This window comes from Panthera tigris, chromosome B3 (genome assembly GCF_018350195.1).
Source record: "Panthera tigris isolate Pti1 chromosome B3, P.tigris_Pti1_mat1.1, whole genome shotgun sequence".
NCBI classification, from domain to species: domain Eukaryota; kingdom Metazoa; phylum Chordata; class Mammalia; order Carnivora; family Felidae; genus Panthera; species Panthera tigris.
Genome location: NC_056665.1, coordinates 52,072,141 through 52,092,885, shown reverse-complemented (window position 1 = coordinate 52,092,885; position 20,745 = coordinate 52,072,141). Strand labels below are relative to the sequence as shown.

The 20,745-nt window shown below is 38.8% G+C and overlaps 2 protein-coding genes across 3 annotated transcripts in view; one reads left to right on the top strand and one right to left on the bottom strand.

Annotated features, from left to right (window-relative positions):
* MAPK6 (mitogen-activated protein kinase 6) overlaps nucleotides 1–10,778 on the top strand; it is a 36,225-nt gene extending 25,447 nt beyond the window's left edge. For both annotated transcript variants that reach the window (XM_042988836.1, XM_007081856.3), the window contains exons 4-6: nucleotides 2,134–2,298; nucleotides 6,423–6,624; nucleotides 8,528–10,778. In XM_042988836.1, coding sequence (XP_042844770.1) covers nucleotides 2,134–2,298; nucleotides 6,423–6,624; nucleotides 8,528–9,629 — 1,469 coding nt within the window. In that variant the 3' untranslated portion in view covers nucleotides 9,630–10,778. The remainder of the gene's footprint in view (nucleotides 1–2,133; nucleotides 2,299–6,422; nucleotides 6,625–8,527) is intronic.
* Nucleotides 1–20,745, bottom strand: part of BCL2L10 (BCL2 like 10) — an 81,678-nt gene that overhangs the window by 2,432 nt on the left and 58,501 nt on the right. The gene's annotated exons all lie outside the window — the stretch shown is intronic.

The following is a 20,745-nucleotide window of genomic DNA, read 5'->3' as shown; positions in this document are numbered from 1 at the left end:
AAATGATTTGAAAGATCCAGTTTTAATTCTCTTCTCCTTTATTGGTAAATTTGTGAGCCATTCAACAAAAGCAGCATGAGGGAGATGTTTATTAGATAGAGGCCTCAAATGAACAGAGCAATAAAAGACACCCACTGAAATGTCTAATACCATCTCAAATTTAACCTATCCAAAACTGAACTGGTATTTCTCCCTCCTTTCTTTTTCTGCTGTCTTCCTCATCTGTGTAAACCAGATCCACTTTTTAGTTGCCAAGGCAAACATCTTGGCTTCATCTTTCACTTTGGTCAGTACAGAGTCTATGGACTCTTCCTTTGAAATATATTCAGAATCTAACTGCTTGTTATTATCTCTATTAGCTTCCCACCTCCCTGTGGTTCAGTCAACCACTGTGTCTCTCCTGGTCTATTGCAGGATTTTTAACTGTCTTTCCTGCTTTAATATTTGCTGTCTGTAGCCTAATTACCACATAGTAGCCATAGTATTTCTCTGAAAACATAAATCAGAACGTGCCATTTTTCTACTTGAAATTCTGTAATGTCTCCCTATCACATTCAGGATAAAGTATACCCTTTGTGTTCTGGTACCATTCTGACTTTATCTTCTATTCCCTGCAGCCATTCTGTTTCAGCTACACTTAACTAATTGTTGTTTCTTGGACAAGCCCTCTGTCTCCTATGGGCCTTTGGGCCTTTCCCCATCTTTCTGTAACTCCTTTCCTCCATATGAATGCATGGTGTGTTCTCCAACTTCTTTAATTTTCAGCATTTCCAAGGAAGGAGGCCTTCCTTGGTCATCCTGCATAAATTAATAATCCTGCCCCTAACACTGCTATTTATCCTCCCTGCTTACTCTATTTTTCTTCATGGCATTTGACATAAATGTTGACAGAGTTATTATCTGTTTTTCTCCACTAGATTGTAAGCTCCGTGAAGACAGAGGTTTGGTCTTTTTTGTTTCATAGGTGTATTTCTTTTAACTTTTTTTTTTTTTTTAATGTTTATTTTTGAGAGAGACAGATTGTGAGTTGGGGAGGGGAAGAAAGCAAGGGAGACACAGCATCCAAAGCAGGCTCCAAGCTCTGAGCTGGCAGCAAAGAGCCTAACATGGGGCTCAAATTCACAAACCGGTGATATCATGACCTGAGCCCAAGTCAGCCACTTAACCGACTGAGCCACCCAGGTGCCCTCATAGCTATATTTTAAAGTACCTTGCTCATAGTAGGAACCCCAAGAAAAATTTGGGAGATTGAATGGATTCTAGAAATTCGTGGAAAGGCAAACTGAATGGTTTTCTTTAGTCACCATTTAGCTTAAAGTTCCCCCTTTTATTTATTTAGTTTTTAATGCTTATTTATTTTTGAGAGAGAGACAGAGTGTGAGTGGGGGAAGGGCAGAGAGAGAGGGAGACAAAAAATCCGAAACAGGCTCCAGGCTCCGGGCTCCAGGCTCCGGGCTCCAGGCTCCAGGCTCCAGGCTCCAGGCTCCAGGCTCCAGGCTCTAGGCTCTGAGCCATCAGCACAGATCTGGACACGGGGTCGAACTCACAAACTGTGAGATCATGACCTGACCTGAGCCAAAGTTGGGCACCCAACCTACTGAGCCACCCAGGCACCTCTTCCCGCTTTTATTTCTTTAATACTGGTTCTGAAATGGCTACCTGAGTGTAACCTATAACTATAAAACTTCTTGTGCAGATCTGGTCCAGCCATCCATTTTACTGGTGATGAAATGAAGCCTTTATCATCTTAAGTATGCCCAGAGGTATAGCCAGTTAATTAGCGATACAGCCACGACTAGAATCCATGTGTCTTGAATCCCAGTTCATTGCTTTCTTCACTACTTTATGATGCCTTAATTTGAGGCTAAACATAAAGGGTCAGTTTCTTATGGCAACAAAGCAGCCAAAAGTAAATATGTCAGTGAGCTGAAATCGGAATAGATCTGCTTTTTGAGTAGATTGATGATATTCAAAGTAAAGAAACATGCTGATTAAAGATTCAGTTAAAACCGTTTCCTCCCAGTGGTCATTACAGTATTTAAGTTAGTTTCCTATAACTTTAGAATGTCTTTTGCAAATAAGTAAGCATTGAGGAATATGTTTATATTGTATTTGATGTTTATCTAATTTCAGGTGCACATGAACTTGAACAGATGCAGCTGATTTTAGAATCTATTCCTGTAGTACATGAGGAAGATCGTCAGGAGCTTCTCAGCGTAATTCCAGTTTACATTAGAAATGACATGACTGAGCCACACAAACCTTTAACTCAGCTGCTTCCAGGAATTAGTCGAGAAGGTATTGTTACTCAAGAGTAACCATCATGTAATGGGGTGTATGTGTGTATGTGTGTGCATGTGCGTGCACACGTGTGCACATGCATGCATGCAAGCAGGATCTCTATATTCCCAAAAAGTCTTTAGACATTAAGATATATCTAAAATTTCAACCCTTACTTTCCCTTTCCCTGAATCTTAGAGAGGGATATCTTTTTTTGTTCCTCTGAATAATTTTTCAGATTGAATAAACTGAACCCCTCTCCTGGTTCTAACTCCATCTATTTTTTTAGCTTGCACCTCTGATTCTCTGGCATAGGTGAGCATCTAGAAACCCTGTCCCTCATTAAGCTAGAATGTTCTGTGAGGGTTATATGATAAGTAAGTTGGGTATGAATATGCATGTTATTTACATATGAAAGTGAATTGAGTTGGGAGAAAGCAAAGGCTTCTGGGCAAGGAAGTAGAGGAAAGAGCAAAACTCCATATGAGCAAACACATTACATTAGAGTTTGCAGGTTCGTGTTAGGAATATTAGGTGCTAAATATGAGAATTTGTGCAAGCTTGAAAAGGGTAGGAACTTAGAATCAAAACTTTGACCATTAACACAATAATTTTATGTTTCAAAAAAGAGTGACATGTCTTCAGGATTTGTTGATATAAATAATATACAAAAGTCTTTAACTCTTGTAGTGGTTACCTGTAGTAAGATAATTTTTTTAAAATTTATTTTTAAATAATCTCTGCACCCAATGTGGGGCTCGAACTCAACCCCCAGATCAAGAGTTGCATGCTGTATTGACTGAGCCAGCCAGGTGCCCCAGGATAACATTTTTTTAAGGATGAGCATTGGACATAAGGAAAATCTTTCTTAAAAGTTGATTGTGTCTTATATTTTTAAGAATTATCATATTAAGATACATCGATGTCAGTATTGTATGGTTCTTTCATGAATCAAGTTAGGGATATATAGTTGTTTCTCTTAATTACATATCCATTATTCATGTTACCCACTCTGATCACTATATGTGGTTTGGGTTAGTGTGTATCAAAGTGTTTTAAAGTAGCAAGTGTTTTGAGAAATAGGCACTGGATGGGGATATCATAATGACATTTTGTTTTCTTCACTTGTGCTTAGAACCTATATAGTAAATGCCTAAGTAATGAGGAAGCAGCTGTATTTAATTTCAGCAGGTTTTGTAGGCTTCCTTTTCAGTAGTTCTACATTCCTAACCAGTCTTCAAGTCTTATCTTCACATTCAGATTCCAGTGCGCTGTCTTGCTCCTGACCTTGTAGCCATGTCATGACACCCTTTTTCGTAACTGAACAGTAGTCACGTAGCATTGGACTGTGCCTCAGAATCCTCTGTGGGAGAATTTTTTTTGAGAGAGAGAGTGAACGAGAACGAGAACACAAGATGGGGACAGGGGCAGCAGAAGAGAGGGAGAGAATCTGAAGCAGAGTCTGTACTCAGCTTGATGCTATGACCCAGGGAGCATGACCTGAGCTGAAATCAAGAGTCCGATGCTCAACTGACTGAGCCACCCAGGTGTCCCAAGTGGGAGCTTCTTAAAAATGCAGACTGTTCAGTCAGAATCCAGAGGTAGGGTGGGGAGTAGAGCAGGTGTCTGTTTTTAAAGCCCTCTACAGGTGTGGCCCCACTCAGCCAGGTTGACAGACATTGCTCAGGAATAACCTTGATTGGCTTTGAGCCGTTGTCGCTATTGCTGTGTCTTATCCACAGAGGTAAGCTAGTAATAATGTAGGACATTGCTGTTGAAGCATTTGCAGGCTAGCCAAACTTGAATCTTCTATTTCCCCTACCCTCATTAGGGTCAGGACCATGTCTTAGTTGGTTTTGAATCAACTTGAATATTTGCCTGATGGCTGGGATGTATGTCTTTCATAATGGGTTAATTAACCATCAGTCAAAGATCCTTGGTATTCACAAGTAGCGGAACTATGCTTATATACAAGTGCATAGCAGAGTTTTTAAATTTCCTGAGACTAAAGATACGTTGTGTAGATGTGCTCTACACCAGTTTCTTCTTAATCAAGATTAACATTGGAGTTTTATTTTTGGAACAGAGCACATTCTGAGGCAATGGGGACTTCATAAGAAATACATGTTCTTTTCTCCCACTCTGTTCATGATCTTCAGAGGAAAAAGCCAAACAAGATTAAGTACATATGAATTAACATGTAATAATGAAGACAATTAAGAACCCTAGTGGTCTTTTTTTTTTTTTTTTAATTTTTTTTTTTTTAATGTTTATTTATTTTTGAGACAGAGACAGAGCATGAATGGGGGAGGGTCAGAGAGAGAGGGAGACGCAGAATCCGAAACAGGCTCCAGGCTCTGAGCTGTCAGCACAGAGCCCGATGCGGGGCTTGAACTCACGGACTGTGAGATCATGACCTGAGCCGAAGTCGGACGCTTAACCGACTGAACCACCTAGGCGCCCCAGAACCCTAGTGGTCTTCATCTTTCAATGAAATAATCTTTTTTCATTTCACCCTATACTTATCTCTCATCCTCCCTTTTGCTTTCTCACATCAAAATTTTTTTTATGTCTTAGCACACTTCAACACCATCATAGCAAATAGATTTATTTCCTTTAGAGCAGTGCTGTCCAATAGAACTTTCTGTAATTATGGAAATAGTCTATGTATGTGTATATTGCATGCACTTGGGAGCTCAGCCTAGCTAGTTTCTTTGTTATCTCTTCCTCTTTCCACCTGCTGCCTACAGTTCCCAAATGCTAGGGATTTGAGTATATTCCTCTTGTGTATTGGGATATGTATCTCCCTTCTCTCTGAGAATGGTGATTGTGCTGGGTCAGCCCTTCATAACTGTGCCTTAGAGTCTCTCTTGCCTTGTGACACATGGTCCCTGGGCTAATTAAGATAGACTCTTTTGCAAGACAACCAAGAACAGCTTGATGTATTGTGAAATGACTTCCTAGATTAGGGTAATATGATAAGAGGGGGATAAGGGGGAGGAGAGGAAGAGGCCTCAGCCCTGGGCCACTGCAGGGCCTGAATAGCAGTGAGTCTTAGTTTCTATAGTCTTTATTGGAGTGATTGAGTATTGAATGAGATAATGTATATGAAAACACTTTGTAAAATATAAAAGGCTGTAAAAAATCAGCTATTGTTTACATTAATGAGAAATCGGGAATTGAAAATGGAAGAATTATCTTTTCCTTAGAGACAGAGGTAAAGATACGAGGGTGTGTGACAGGCCATAGTGAAGAACTAGGGATTGAGGTAAATGTGAAGCGGGTTATCTGTTGAGAATGATAGTGTAAAGAGATGGTGTGGAACATTGCTGAGCAATAGCAAAGGCCAAATTGCAATTCCACAGTATGAATTTGTAGTGAGCCGTGGGTGTGATTTTGCATGTAGCTTTTATCAGGCCTGTACGGCTAGGGAGCAGAGAAAGTAGATGGGGGAAATCACTCAAAGTTGAAGATTGGTATAAATCATAAGGCATACAAGTGTGTGGTGGTGTAAGGGCAACCTTTAGGCTGGTGACAGTGTGGTTCAGGCTGAGTTAGCAGCTTAGGAAGGCCCAGTGATTGATGTGAGACAGAGATCAACAAATTAGTACAGCAGCTAGTCAGTGAGATAAGGGAAGGAAAGGGGAAAGTGTTTTTTTATTAAGCACTAGACACTATGCTTTACATTTAATTTTTATACCTTATAAGATATCTATCAATATACCCATTTTATACATGAAGAAACTGAAGTTCAAGTTTAAGTAATCTGTCTAGCTCTTGACAGCTAGGGAGTAATTCAGTTAAGCTTGTGAGTTGCAGAGCTGAGATTACGACCTATAGTATTAGGTTGAACCATATGAAATTGCTGTCATTTGCCCATTTTTGACTGACAAAAATAGAAGTTTCAGATGATTCAACTTAATATATTCTTTTTTTTTTTTTTGTAACTGAGCATAATAGGAGATTGGGGTACATTTCAAATATTTATTAAGATTATTGAATAGGTATCTTTTTAATCTGTAAATCAGTTTTATTTCACTGATAAATTAATTTACCTTTTAATTGTATAATCCCTTTTTTTCCCCTACATTGGTTGGCAGACCTCCAGTACAGTTAAGGTGTTTTATCTCTTTCTTTTGCAGCACTGGATTTCCTGGAACAAATTCTGACGTTTAGCCCAATGGATCGGTTGACTGCAGAGGAAGCGCTTTCTCATCCTTACATGAGCATATATTCTTTTCCAATGGATGAGCCAATTTCCAGTCATCCTTTTCATATTGAAGATGAAGTTGATGATATTTTGCTTATGGATGAAACTCATAGTCACATTTATAACTGGGAAAGGTAAATTGATGCTAAGGTAGAAAAATACAATTTATTATATTTTCACAACAGTGTACTAATTACTATATGATCACGGCCCACTTATTATGTGAGTTTTATTTTTAAATTATGGTAAGACAATGTAGATCTCTTAAAAATTTACTGATGGGGGGCGCCTGGATGGGTGGCTCAGTCAGTTCGGTGTCAGACTCTTGATTTTGGCTCAGGTCATGATCTCACTGTTTGAAAGTTTGAGCCCTGTGTCGGGGTCTGTGCTGACAGTACGGAGTTGGCTTGGGATTCTGTCTGCCCCTCCCTTGCTTGCTCGCTCTCTCACAATAAATAAATTAAAAAAAAAAAATTAGTGATGGTCCCTTGGGGTTTCTGCTAAACTTAATATCTTTGAATAGCCTTTATGTAATTTAAATATTAATAGTTACTATTTAAGATGTTGGATGACAAGACTCAACCTTAATCCAGTAAGGTATCTGCATAATGTCTCAAATCTATCCATATAATCTCTTGTATCTTAGGATAGCAATTATTTTGATTCATGGTATATGCTATTCAAATCTGTCTTCCTAATGACATAAAATTAACCTTCGGGGGAAATCTGGGTGGCTCAGTTGGTTAAGCATCCAACTTCGGCTTGGGTCATGATCTCACGGTTTGTGAGTTTGAGCCCCATGTTGGGCTCTGTGCTGACAGCTCAGAGCCTAGAACCTGCTTTGGATTCTGTGTCTCCCTCTCTCTGCCCCTCCCCCTGCTCGTACTCTGTCTTTCTCTGTCTCTCTCAAAAATAAATAATAAACACTAAAAAAATTAAAAAAAAAACTTCAGTTAACATAGGTCCAGTATAAGGGACTTTTCTATTTTGAATAGTATAAAATATCAAAATGGATAACATCATACATTTGAGTTAAAGATTTTTTTCCCTCCGCTTTCTTTTAGGATTTCTAAATTTCTGGAGAAATTTAGGTATAATTTTGCTTCAAAGTAAGGTTGTAGCATATAATAATGGATCGATGTTGTTTAAAATCTTCAGATAATTTTGATATTTAGCCACTAGGTGTTAAGTCACTAATGACAGTCGTAAAACTTTAAAATTTCATATATTTCTTTGTTTAAAAGAAAAATCATTAAATTAGTTTGTGAAGTCATTGCATTTTCCTCCTAAAATGTTCAGGTATTTGTATGTTTACACACCTCTGCCAATGACCATTTTGTCCACATGAACATTTCTACTACCTGTGTATAGTAGGTACATAACCAGATGTCTTCTAATATCTTTCCTAGTCTCTCCTCCCCATCCCCCAACCATTTGTGTGTGTCTCCCAGTCTGCTGCTACTTGGGCATGAATGGTCACCTCGCTGTGATATGTCAGTAAGAGGATACCGTATTTGGTAGTGCTTATACATGGAGAGGTTTTTTTTCTATTCATTATGAGTTCTAGGAAGCCTTCCTTTTTTTCTAGTCTGACTTGGTACCAGTACAGTGAAAATCTGTAAGAGACCTGATTAAGATTAGAGATTCATTTTGTGGCCACAAAGTGTTTTTTCTGTGTATGAAACTGTTGGACTTGAACCGTAGACATGCCAGTCACTCAGATGTTTATCTGCAGCTGTGTTTGAGGTGGATGAAAAATAGAGAAAAGATGGAATAAGTGTAAAATGGTATTTCATCTTAAATTTAAAAATGGAGGGCTTAGAATTTTGTTATAATCATAGGCTTCATTGGTAATTACCAAAATTGCCTTTTATTACTTTATGTAGTAATAGATCTTACCTATCCATTAAAGTTAGGAGTTACGCTCCTGTTATCCCTGCATAGACCTAGCAGAGTGCTTTCACCTAAAAGGCACTCAGTGAATTTGAAAATGAAATCATACCCCTGCACTAACAGTAATGTATTCATTTTTTTCAGGTACCACGATTGCCAATTTTCAGAGCATGATTGGCCTATACATAACAACTTTGATATTGATGAAGTTCAGCTTGACCCAAGAGCTCTGTCTGATGTCACTGATGAAGAAGAAGTACAAGTCGATCCTCGAAAATATTTGGATGGAGATCGTGAGAAGTATTTGGAGGATCCTGCTTTCGATACGAATTACTCTACCGAGCCTTGTTGGCAGTACCCAGATCATCATGAAAACAAATATTGTGATCTGGAGTGTAGCCATACTTGTAACTACAAAACAAGGTCATCATCTTATTTAGATAACTTAGTTTGGAGAGAGAGTGAAGTTAACCATTATTATGAACCCAAGCTTATCATAGATCTTTCCAATTGGAAAGAACAAAGCAAAGAAAAGTCTGATAAGAAAGGCAAGTCAAAATGTGAAAGGAATGGATTGGTTAAAGCCCAGATAGCTCTAGAGGAAGCATCACAGCAACTGGCTGAAAAAGAAAGGGAAAAGAATCAGGGATTTGACTTTGATTCCTTTATTGCAGGAACTATTCAACTTAGTTCACAACATGAACCTACTGATGTTGTTGATAAATTGAATGACTTGAATAGCTCAGTGTCCCAACTAGAATTGAAAAGTTTGATATCAAAGTCAGTAAGCCGAGAAAAACAGGAAAAAGGCATGGCAAATTTGGCTCAGTTAGAAGCCTTGTACCAGTCTTCTTGGGATAGCCAGTTTGTGGGTGGTGGCGAGGACTGTTTTCTTATAAATCAATTTTGTTGTGAGGTAAGGAAGGATGAACAAATTGAGAAGGAAAACACTTATACCAGTTACCTGGACAAGTTCTTTAGCAGGAAAGAAGATACCGAAATGCTAGAAACTGAGCCAGTAGAGGATGGGAAGCTTGGGGAGAGAGGAAATGAGGAAGGATTTCTGAACAACAGTGGGGAGTTCCTCTTTAACAAGCAGCTCGAATCCATAGGCATCCCGCAGTTTCACAGTCCAGTTGGGTCCCCACTGAAGTCAATCCAGGCCACCTTAACACCTTCTGCTATGAAATCTTCCCCTCAGATTCCTCATAAGACATACAGCAGCATTCTGAAACATCTGAACTAAAACACTCAGCAGACATTTCTCTTTGTATTCTTCATGAAATGTGTTTTGTCTTTTTTATTACTAGTGTTTAAGTCATTTTTTTACTTGAATCATATGGTGTCATTTAGAAAGGATTTTATTAGTTCTTGGTTTTTAAAATCCAGACTTTTTTTCTACATGTGAGATGGTTTTCATTTTAACTGGCATGTCGTTTGCACACAAAAATAAAGAATAGAGCAAAATAATGCAATGCAGGAGGAGACAAAAGTAATGCACTAAGACAAGTAAAAAACATTCTCTCATAGAACAATGATCTGTTTTACAGGAAACAAATCTTGCCTTGAAATTTACACAGTGAGACTGTACATAATTGCATGAAAATATCTATTTTTTTCCTAAAACATTTTTCATTCATGAGTATTTTCAAGTTTTTCATACTGTACACATTTCTTAAAACACATGATACCAGCAGCAACTGAAAATGAATGCCGAATTTGGTACACATGTGTTATCTACCTCAAGGTAACAAAAGTATGTGGCAAAACATATACCATCCATAGTGCTTCACACATGCACTTCTATTTAGCCAGCGTTTATTGTAGTAAACTATTAATAAGATTCACGCACCGTTTATAAATGTTCTGGTATGCATTCTTTATAGTGAAGTGTTACTACATCACATCTTATTTATTTTAGAAAATCAGTATATTTTCTGTATTTAATTATAAAAAGTTGACTTAGTTTTTGAAATTTATTTGCAAATACACTTTTTCCATTTGGCACTATGGTTTGTTGCCTACTTAGCTGAATATATAATGTCGGCTCATCCTAAGGCTGTCCACGTACTTAATTTACTTTCGTATTCATTTTAAGTAAAGCGCTCACTGTGTATAGGAATTTGTATTTTGGAGGTGCTTGATCTATCTACAAAGAAACATTAGGAATTACTTTATTATAAAATGCTCCTAGAAGTCTTAACTGTGTTTATTTTTAAACAAAACAAAACAAATTGTAATGTTAGACTTGTGTGCATGGAAGTAATTAAGGTACATCATTATTGTAGTTTAAAAGTTGTACATGATAAGACATATTTTGTTTTTACTGTATGTTTTTACTGAATGATCTGTTCCCCATCCCAAGGCAAGCATGAATAAAATTAGGTTAAATATAGCATGTGGTGTTGGAGTCTCTTAGAATTTGTTTCATCTATTTTATTTTATTGAATACTGTCGGTATCTTTAGTTATCCTGTTCAAAGAAAAGGACAAATAAACATGGCCAGCAACTATGGCTCCTGTTGAACTCTTTAGGGTAGTGCAGGAAAAGTAAAAATTACTAGCAAATTCTTTATCTAGTCTCACCTTTCAGCAAAATTGTGGCTGTACTTTAGACTATGTTAGGCTAAACGGCTTCAAAGAAAAAGCTTCTTTGTCTCTACACAGAAACCTTGTTGATTTACCTTCACACATTAAAATGGAATAAGGTTTTATATATTTCAAAACTATTAAGTGCCCTTGGAGGCTTTGAAGTACGCAGAGGAACCTCCTTTAAATGTATTTGCTCTACAGTACATCATGTTTCCTTTGTTCAAGAACTTACCTATTTACCTATCCAAATATAAAACCACTTTTCCTTTAACCTCCCTTTTCCATTTGTCTTCCTTATTTATATACAAAGCCAGTTCTATTAATATTCAGACTTCTACCTTCCCGGTGACCTATTCACTGATTTCATTTGGATTCTCAGAGCTTTTAAAAAATACAGGTATTTTCTGGATGAGTATCATTGTCACATGTTGTGAATTTATACTCCAGTTAACCTTAAAAAGACAAACTCTTAGAGTGGAAGCTTTCAGCTTTTCACCATTGGATATTATGTTAAGCTATGGATTTTCATATATGGCCTTTATTACTTTGAAGTAATTTCCTTCTGTTCCTATTTTGTTGAGTGTGTGTTTTTTTTTTTAGTCATGAAAAGGTGGTGTGTGAAATGCTTTTATTGCACATATTGAGATGATCCTGGTTTTTGTCCCTAATGTGGTGAATTACATTGATTTTCATATGTTGAACCATTCTTGTATTCCAGAAATCTCACTTGATTATGATCGTGTAATCCTTTTAATGTGCTGTTGGACTTGATTTGCTTAGTGTTTTGTCTTAGGACTTTATGTATCAATACTCATTAGGTATATTGGCCTGTAGTTATAACACCATTGTCTAATTTTGGTATCAGGGTAATGCTGGTCTCATTGAATGACTTTGGAAATATTCTCTCCTCAATTTTTGGGAAGAGTTTGAGAAGAATTGTTAATTGTTTCACTGTTTGGTAGACTTCTCTAGTGAAGCCATCTGGTCCAAGGCTTTTGGGAGATTTTTGATTATTGATTCAGTCTCCTTACTAGGTCTGTTTGGATTTTTAATTTCTTCACAATTCACTCTTGGTAGATTGCATGTTTCTAGAAATTTATCCATTTCTTGTAGGTTATCTAGTTTGTTGGCATATAATTTGTTCATTATAGTCTCTTACCCCTTTTTATTTCTGTATCAGTTGTAACTTGTCCTTTTTTCACTTAAGATTTATGTTGTGTCTTTTCTCTTTTTCTCAGGGTAGCTAATGGTTTGTTGATTTTGTTGATCTTTTCTGTTCTCCATTTCTGCTCTAATTTTTATTATTCCCTTCTCATGACTATGGATGTTTTGGTCCTTTTCTAGTTCTTAAGATGTAAAGTTAGATTGTTGATTTGAGGTCTTTTTTATTTTTTATTATTTTCATTATTTTTTTGTTCCATGAATCTCACACTTTATTAAAAAATGCAAATCTGCAAGTAAGCTATAATGCCAAGTAGAATATTCCTTTAATAATATGAGTTATCTAGGGGCTCAAACATCCAGTTTGGGCTTAGATCATGATCTCACAGTTTGTGAGTTTGAGTCCCACATCAGGCTCTGTGCCAACAGCTCTGAGCCTGGAGCCTGCTTCAAACTCTGTCTCCCTGTCTCTTTGCCCCTCCCCTGCTCACACTCTGTCTCTCAGTAATAAAAATAAACAAAAAATTAAATGAGTTATCTAGAAGGATTTTCTAAAGGAACCATTAACACATCCATCAAGTATTTATTAGTAAACTTGGATATGGAAAGCATTACATAGTCACTGATAGAAATACAAAGATGAATAATAAGTCACAGTCTTTGCTTTCAAGGGATATACAGTATCTGCTATAGAATGGGTGGTTGTAAAATGGTGGCAGCTTTGGGTTTAGTAGAATGCTAGTTGAGCATAAGGTAAAATAAAAATAATCCACTTTGTTCATGTGCAGTACTAGAACCTGTTCTACTTAGTGTTACCATATTTAAGTAAGAGGCAAACCCCTATACCCCAGAATACATAGCTTGTTATGTCCCCATTATAGCCTTTCTACCTGAGGAAGTCCTGTCAACAGAGTCCCTGAAAAGTGGAACAAAGGACATGGTGTTGAGTCAAGAAATGGAGGTCTTTTTTTTTTTTTTAGTGTTTATTTTTGAGAGAGCATGAGTGGGGGAGTTGCAGAGAGAGGGACAAAGGATCCGAAGCTGGCTCCACACTGACAGCAGAGAGCCCGTTGCAGGGCTCAAACTCAATGAACTGGGAGATCGTGATCTGAGCCAAAGTTGGACGCTTGATGGCCTGAGCCACCCAGGTGCCTCAAGGGCTTTTTTAAAAGTAGACTTTATTTTTTTAGAGCAGTTTTAGGTTCACAGCAAAATTAAGGAGAATGTGCAAAGATTTTTGATATATCTACTCCCCCCGCACATGCATAGCCTCCCACGTTATCTACATCTCTTATCAGAGTGGTTCATATGTTATAATTGATGAACCTAGATTGACACATCATCATCACCCAAAGTCCACAGTTCACATTAGAGTTTACTCTTGGTGTTGTATGTACTCTATGTTTAGACAAATGTATAATAATATGTATCCACCATTTTAGTATCAGAGTAGTTTCATTGCCCTGAAAATCCTTTGTGCTCTGCCCACTCGTCCCTTCCTCTTCCCTTAACATCAGGCAGCCATTGGTCTTTTATTCTCTCCATACTCTTGCCTTTTCCAGAATGTCGTAGACTTAGAATCATACAGTATGCAGCCTTTTCAACTGGCTTCTCTTAGTCATGTGCATCGGTTTGCTTGATTGTGTCTCATTAAGTCCTTTAGGCTTTTTTCACTTTTGTTCATTGTTTTTTCTTTATGTTCTTCAGACTGGATAATTTTAAAAGAACTACCTTCGAGTTCACTTATTGTTCTGCTTGATTGAGTCTGATGTTGATCCCCTCTAGTGAATTTTTCAATTCAGTTTTTGTATTCTTCAGCTCCAGAATTCCTGTTTGGTTTGTCCTTTATAGTTTTGATGTCTTTGTTTTCTCATTTTGTTCACGCATTGTTTTCCTGATGTTGTGATGTTAGCTGTGTTCTCTTGTAGCACATTAAGCTTCTTTAAGATGATTATTTTGAATTCTTTGTCAGGTAATTTGTAGATCTCCATTTCTTTTCTGTCAATTTGTGGAGATTTCTTTCTTTGGGCCTTGTTTCCCTGTTTATGTACCTTGTTATTTGTTGTGATTTTTGCCTGTGGAGAAACAGCCACCTCTGTCTCTTTATAGACTGGCTTTGTACTGGGGACGATCTTCCCCTATCATCCCAGCTAGAGTTTCTGGGGGCATCTCAAACTTTTTATGGGGCTGTGTGTGTCATCTCTGTTCTTATGTGCATAATCCAGCCTCCTCCTCCCCCAAGTTGGACAGTGTCTTTCTTAGGAGGTTGTAGTAGTCTCTTACCCCTTTGGCTGTCTGAGGTGTTGTAGGTTCTCTGGCTCTGCCACAACCCATGATTGTTCTCAGTGGCCCCCACGCATCCAAAGTAGTGCTTTGAGTCAGGCCAGACTGAAGCCAGTCTCTTGGGTAGCCCCTCAGCCTGGAACACTGGATGACCTTTCTTTTCTTCTCTTTCCCTTCCAAGGGAGAAGCTGTGAGGTGGCCTTTTCCTCCCAATCACAAGCTCTGCTGGCATGGGGGAGGGACTGACATTGACATGAAACCGCTTTCCTTTCCAATTTTAGTGCACCTGTTCTTGGCGTCGAGCTTGTCCGGTATGCTGTGACTTCCTAACTGTTTTCTGGAGGTCTTTTGGGACCATATATTGTTAAGTCAGTGTTTCTGTGGGGGTAGTGAGTTCTGAGGCTTCCTATTCTGCCATCTTACGTCCAAAAATAATTTAGTATTTAAATGACTTACTCTGAATTAGAAGGATGTTCTACCTGTTGTGCAGCTTTCAGACTTTTGGGATGATGTGTGTCAGATTTGTCATGTCACTGAACTGGTGGCATCACCATTTTTAGAGCTATTTCTTAAGCTTCAATAATTAGGCTTAATTTGGAGCCAGTACACCTCCCTCCGCACCCTCCCACCCCTACGCTTTTTTGATTGTCTTTTAAATGCAATTTCAAGCATACAGAAAAGGTGTATAGAATTTTTTTTTTAATTTTTAAATGTTTGTTTATTTTTGAGAGAGAGGGAGACAGAGCATGAGCAGGGGAGGGGCAGAGAGAGAGGGAGACACAGAATCCGAAGCAGGCTCCAGGCTCCGAGCTGTCAGCACAGAGCCCAAACGCAGGACTCAAACTCATGGACCATGAGATCATGACCTGAGCCGAAGTCAGACGCTTAACTGACTGAGCCACCCAGGTGCCCCTGGAATTGTTAGTAAACATATATGTCACTTGCTTTGTTCATCTAGAGTTGATCTGCATCAGATAAACCAGCTACCGATAAAGTTGAACCCCTCTGTTTAACCCCCCGCCACATCACATTTATCTGCCTCTCCCAGAGGAAGACACATTGCTGAATTTTATCATTTTCATGCAGTTTTATACTTTTACTATATATGGTTTTGTAAACATTGTGCATGTTTTAAAATTCCATATGGCATATTGTTAATCTTTTTTCAACTTGCATTTTTCACTCAATATGTCTCTGAAATATAACTGTTGATACATGTAGCTCTAATTCCATTTTAATTGCTGTGTTGCAATGTTTTTATCCACTTTTAATCACTTTTTTATTTACATTTTATTCAAAATGACATTTGTTTTCAAAAGTTTGCTCCTCTAAACGTGGTTGCAGTGAGAATTTTTGCAAACATGTGTAAGAGTATCTTTAGGGTATAGATCTAGTTGCTGGGTCGCAGACAATGCATATCTTCAAGTCTAGGAGATGCCATATTGCTGTCCCAAAATGTACTGAGGTACACTCCTGCCAGCAGTATATGAGAGTCCTTATCCATCCACACCCTCCCACATGAGAAACCAAGTCTTTTCCATTCAATTAACCCTAGCGGGCTTGCTGTGTTTAGTTTACTTTAACAACAAAAGGAATCCAAATTTCTAATTCCAAACAACTGCATGACAGCCATGCTGACACCTTAGGGATCCTTACACAGCTACTTCAATTATGATGAGATAGCCTTGGTGCTTATTTCCCATTTGCAGTTGCTGTAATTTGGGAACAGGTGGCTTAAATCTTAAAGGCTGAGCCAATTACATGATCTGTATTGGAACCTATACCTAAAGTGTAAAAAGTAGAGCACCGTGACTCAAATGGGGTTTTCAAAATAAAATTCAGCATGGTATCACCTTTGCTTCTAGGTTAAAATAGTGCAGATTTTACACAGCATTTATTGCTCCTTATAAAATTATTGTTTTATATAAAAGTACTGTTTTCTATCAGATGCTGTGCTGTGTACTCTCTAGCATGTTTAATTAGTGGCTGGTCGTATTCTCTGAATTGCTCACCTCCTACTGTCAGCTTTTTCAGTTCCTGTTTCCTGTTAAATTCAAAACTAATAGAGGCTTTGCCCTGAATGAGTTTATCATGTATCTAATATTAGTTGTAGTTTTACCCTATGCCTGTTCATATTAGGATTGCTTATCAATCAAGTCTAGTATCTTACATTAAAATCTTGTGGATAGAGAAGAAAAAGGACAAACTGGGAGTTGGGAGATCGGAGTTCTGAATCTATTTTCACCACTGATTCACTCTTTGTCACTTGGGTGTCACTTATTTCTATGGGCCTAAGTTTCTTATTAACTGGAGGATGCAAATTACTGAGCCTAACAATACAGTCTACCTGGGACAACTGAACACGACCTTGGCTTGTTGAATTCTAACCCACTGGAATAGCCACAATGACTAGCCTGAACTAGTATATACTGTAAGTCTTATTTCTATCATAGCTGTATTGGACTGGATGTGTTAATGTGTCTTTTAAGTAGATTGAGAATGAAATTTTGTGTTCACTGCACACTTACCATTTGATGGAGGAAAACAATCAAAAATATCAGAACACCAAGGTTGTTTATTTTTCAAAGACTAGTGTGAATTCACTTAGCTCTTTCCTCCTACTGCCTGGAGGGGTCTCTTTAAAAAAGCCAGGTGAAGAGAAGGACCTTTGTGAACTCTTCCAATGTTTGATGTGTAACAAGTACCTTACAGAAGAGAGGGATGTTTGATTATCCGTGTTGCAGCACCGTCTCACTTCCAGTGCAGAGGCTTAACAATCACATTCCATTGGATTTGCGCATTGATCTTTGATGCCTTGGGATAATGCAGTGGCGGTGTTACAAATCTAGCTACACAGAATAGTCCTCTTCCATTACAACTACCAGCATCTGCCACACCTGGCCTGACTCTTGGTGCTGCTGCAGTAGGGTGAGTGTGGTGGGGTGCCAGGTCCTGGGCTCCTGGTTCAAACTCCTGTCCAAGCCTGTTTCATCACACCCAGATTAAACTGCAAACTTGGATCCATATTTGCCTGTGTGCTTGGACTCTGCTTCCACCCGACCTTACCACTCCCACACCAACCTAACGTGAACCTCTGAGATGACTTCCACTGCCAAGTGAGACATTGAACCTTGCATAGTCTTTAAGCACACATGCTACACAATCGGATCCAAACTACCTTACGACTGTGTTCTACTTACCAGCTTTGTATGGGTTATTCAGTCGCTTTGGTTTTGCTCATTTGTAAAATAGGGCTAATGACACCTTATTCATGCAGCTGTTGTAAGAATTAAATGAGATACTCACACAAAGCCTTTTAGCATAATTCCTGGTATTTAAAAAATTAACACTACTCAGCTCCTGTTTGAATTACTGCCATTGTCTCCCAAATTGCATTGAAACTCTGACCATGACTTTGTCTTCAGTATTGCATGCCCTTATCTAAGTATCTTCATTCTGGCCTTGACCTACAATGGCTTCCTGTTCTAGCCATAGTGCTCATCAGCTCTGCCCAACTCCTGGCTCCAATTTTTGGTCCTTCCTGCAGCCCATCCCCTTGCCTGAAGTGCTTCAGACAAGGCAGCTCTCAGATCCCTAAAGACTTCATTGCCTTACCCCCACCCCAAACAAACATCTTCATTTGGGATCCAAAAGCCTGGGATTCAGCTTGTACTCCTTGCTCTGAAAACCCACATCCAATCCTTCAGTGAATCCTGTGGCAATATCCAGAATCTGGCCACTTCTTACCATCTTTCCCACTGCTGCATGATCTAACCCACCACCATATATATGCTGAACTATGGCAATAGCTTCCTAACTGGCACCCTGGCCATATTCTCCATGTGGCAGCCAGAGTGATTCTTTTAAATCAAGTCAGGTATCACTCCTCTAGTTACTCAAAATCTGAATGACTTCCTTACAGTAAATGTTAAAGTCCTTACTGAGGCCTATAGGGTATCCCTCCTCCACTCTTTACCAAGCTCACATGGCTCCAGCCGCCAGTGTGGCTTCCACCTCAGGGCACTTACTAGCTCCTCCATCTGGCTGGAAAGCCCTTGGCTTTCTGAGAGAGTCTGAGAAGTCTGTTCAAATGTCATCACAGAGGCTGTGCCTGACCAGTGTATATAAAATAACATACATCTATCACTCCTACACACCTGCCCTGCTTGACTTTTCTTTCCATCACATACACTGACATGTTATATCCTTATTTTATATTGTCCTCCCTCCACGTGGAATATAAGATCCTCGAGATAGGGACTTCATCAGCTTTGTTCACTGCTGTATCCTCAGCCCCTAACACACTGCTTGGCACATAGTGAGTCCTCAATATTTGTTGAGGAGGGCATGAAGGAAGCTAATGATAACTGCCTTTTAAAAAATTCCTTCTGGATTGATGGGGCTCATGAGCAGTGAGGCTTTATGGATAGTCCTGGGGTTTGACTATTAGTTTTGAGTTTAAGTTATAGTCTTCATAGTTCTCCAACTTTCTATGATTTGCAGCAGGAGTCTATAAATTTTGGATTCCTTAGGTGTGACTCTCCCAAACCGGCAAGCTCTAAGTTGAGGTCCCAAGAGCAGTTAGAAATTCTCACAAAATGTAGTCTGATCTGGCAGGTTTATTATCCTGAATCGTGTTGTGAATTGTGGGTGCAGTTTAGGATAATGACTGTATTGCTCCTGACTCAGCTGCTTGCCTGTGTTCCTGTTCTCTTTGTTGGAATGACTATACCTGTCCGGCTTGCACAATATGTTCATGACCTAGTTAAGATAGTCCAAGGTGGTTTGTTTCTTAACTGCCTCTGTACTATTCCTGTTCATCGTAACCCTTCTAAATGAGCCAGGCCTAGATTATATATTAAGGATCTTTGGCAACAGAAGCCTTCTCATGGTAGCCTTTGAAAAAAGAGGAAATTTATCAGAATCCAAAGGTGATTCAGGGAACCCAAGAACTAGGCCTTAGGAAGAACCAGAACCAGGCCACAAGGCACCAGCAGTCTAAAGAAGGTTGGGTTGTTTCTCATCTCCACCACATTCTGGACCAACTGGGCTTCCTCGTCCAAAGATGGCTGCTCATAACTCCAAATTCAAGTGCAACTGTTCTGGCTGTATAGAATTCTTCTGTCTGACTGTCTATCCCTCTATTTCTCTCTTCTTGTTCAGAGTTTTTCCAGAAAGAAATCATATCGGCCCACCCCTAATCCAGTCAACCATGGGCAGGTAATAGAGTGGTATTGAGGAAACATTACTGCCAGAATCAACTTTTTGATGGAGAATGGGAGGCAGGGAGGAGAGTTGTATTTAGATGGCTGTCCCCAAATGTCTCTGAAATACATGGTAATCAACTATCTCATTCTTCTTATTTTTTATTCACCTTTCAACCATTCTGAAGGGTGCTGCTTGTCCAACTGGATCCACTGGGGTCCTCCAGGCATAAGTTCCACCAGCTTGTCTCTTGTTGAGCTCATCAAGACAATCTATACGTCTACTCCATCATCACAATTCTCTGACTTGTGTATAGTATTTACTGATTTTTAGAACATACTTCTATAGCTTGTGAGTTTCATAACAACTGTATAAAGTCAAGTAGAGTAGATTTATTATCCCCATCCTCAAATTAAGGATACCTAAGGAGAGAAAATAAGTAACTTGCCCAAATTTCAGCAGTGTTTTGCAGATCACTCCTGGATACCAAATTGCCTTCCAAAAGACCTCACCAATGTTCACTCACTGTGAAATTTCTCCATACAAGTGCCCCTTTCCCCTCACTCTGTCCCGTGCTGCATATCATTGGGAGGTTCATCATTTTCATAATGATTTTAAAGATCATTCTCTAAATATATTATACATGTTGCAAAAGTTTTTCCTGATTTATATACATTTATATCGTATATATATATTTAAAATTTATAGTCTCTTTTTTCATTGAAGGTTGTTTTTCAATGTACTCAATCTGTTAACATTATCCTTTATTTATTTAAAACAAAGTTTTGGGGGTGCCTGGGTGGCTCAGTAGGTTAAGCATCCAACTCTTGACTTCGGCTCAGGTCATGACCTTATGGTTCGTGGGTTCTGGCCCCTATATCAGGCTCTGCGCTGACAATACGGAGACTGTGATTCTCTCTCTCTCCCCCTCTCTTTGCCCTGCTACCACGCTCTCCCTCTCTCTCAAAACAAAACAAAAATGGGGAAAAAACCCCCAATATTTTAAGTCTGCTATATTTAAGTAATCTCTCTGCCCAATGTGGGGCTCAAACTCATGACCCCGAGATCAAGAGTCGCATGTTCCACATGCTCCACTGACTGAGCCAGCAGGCGCCGCAACAT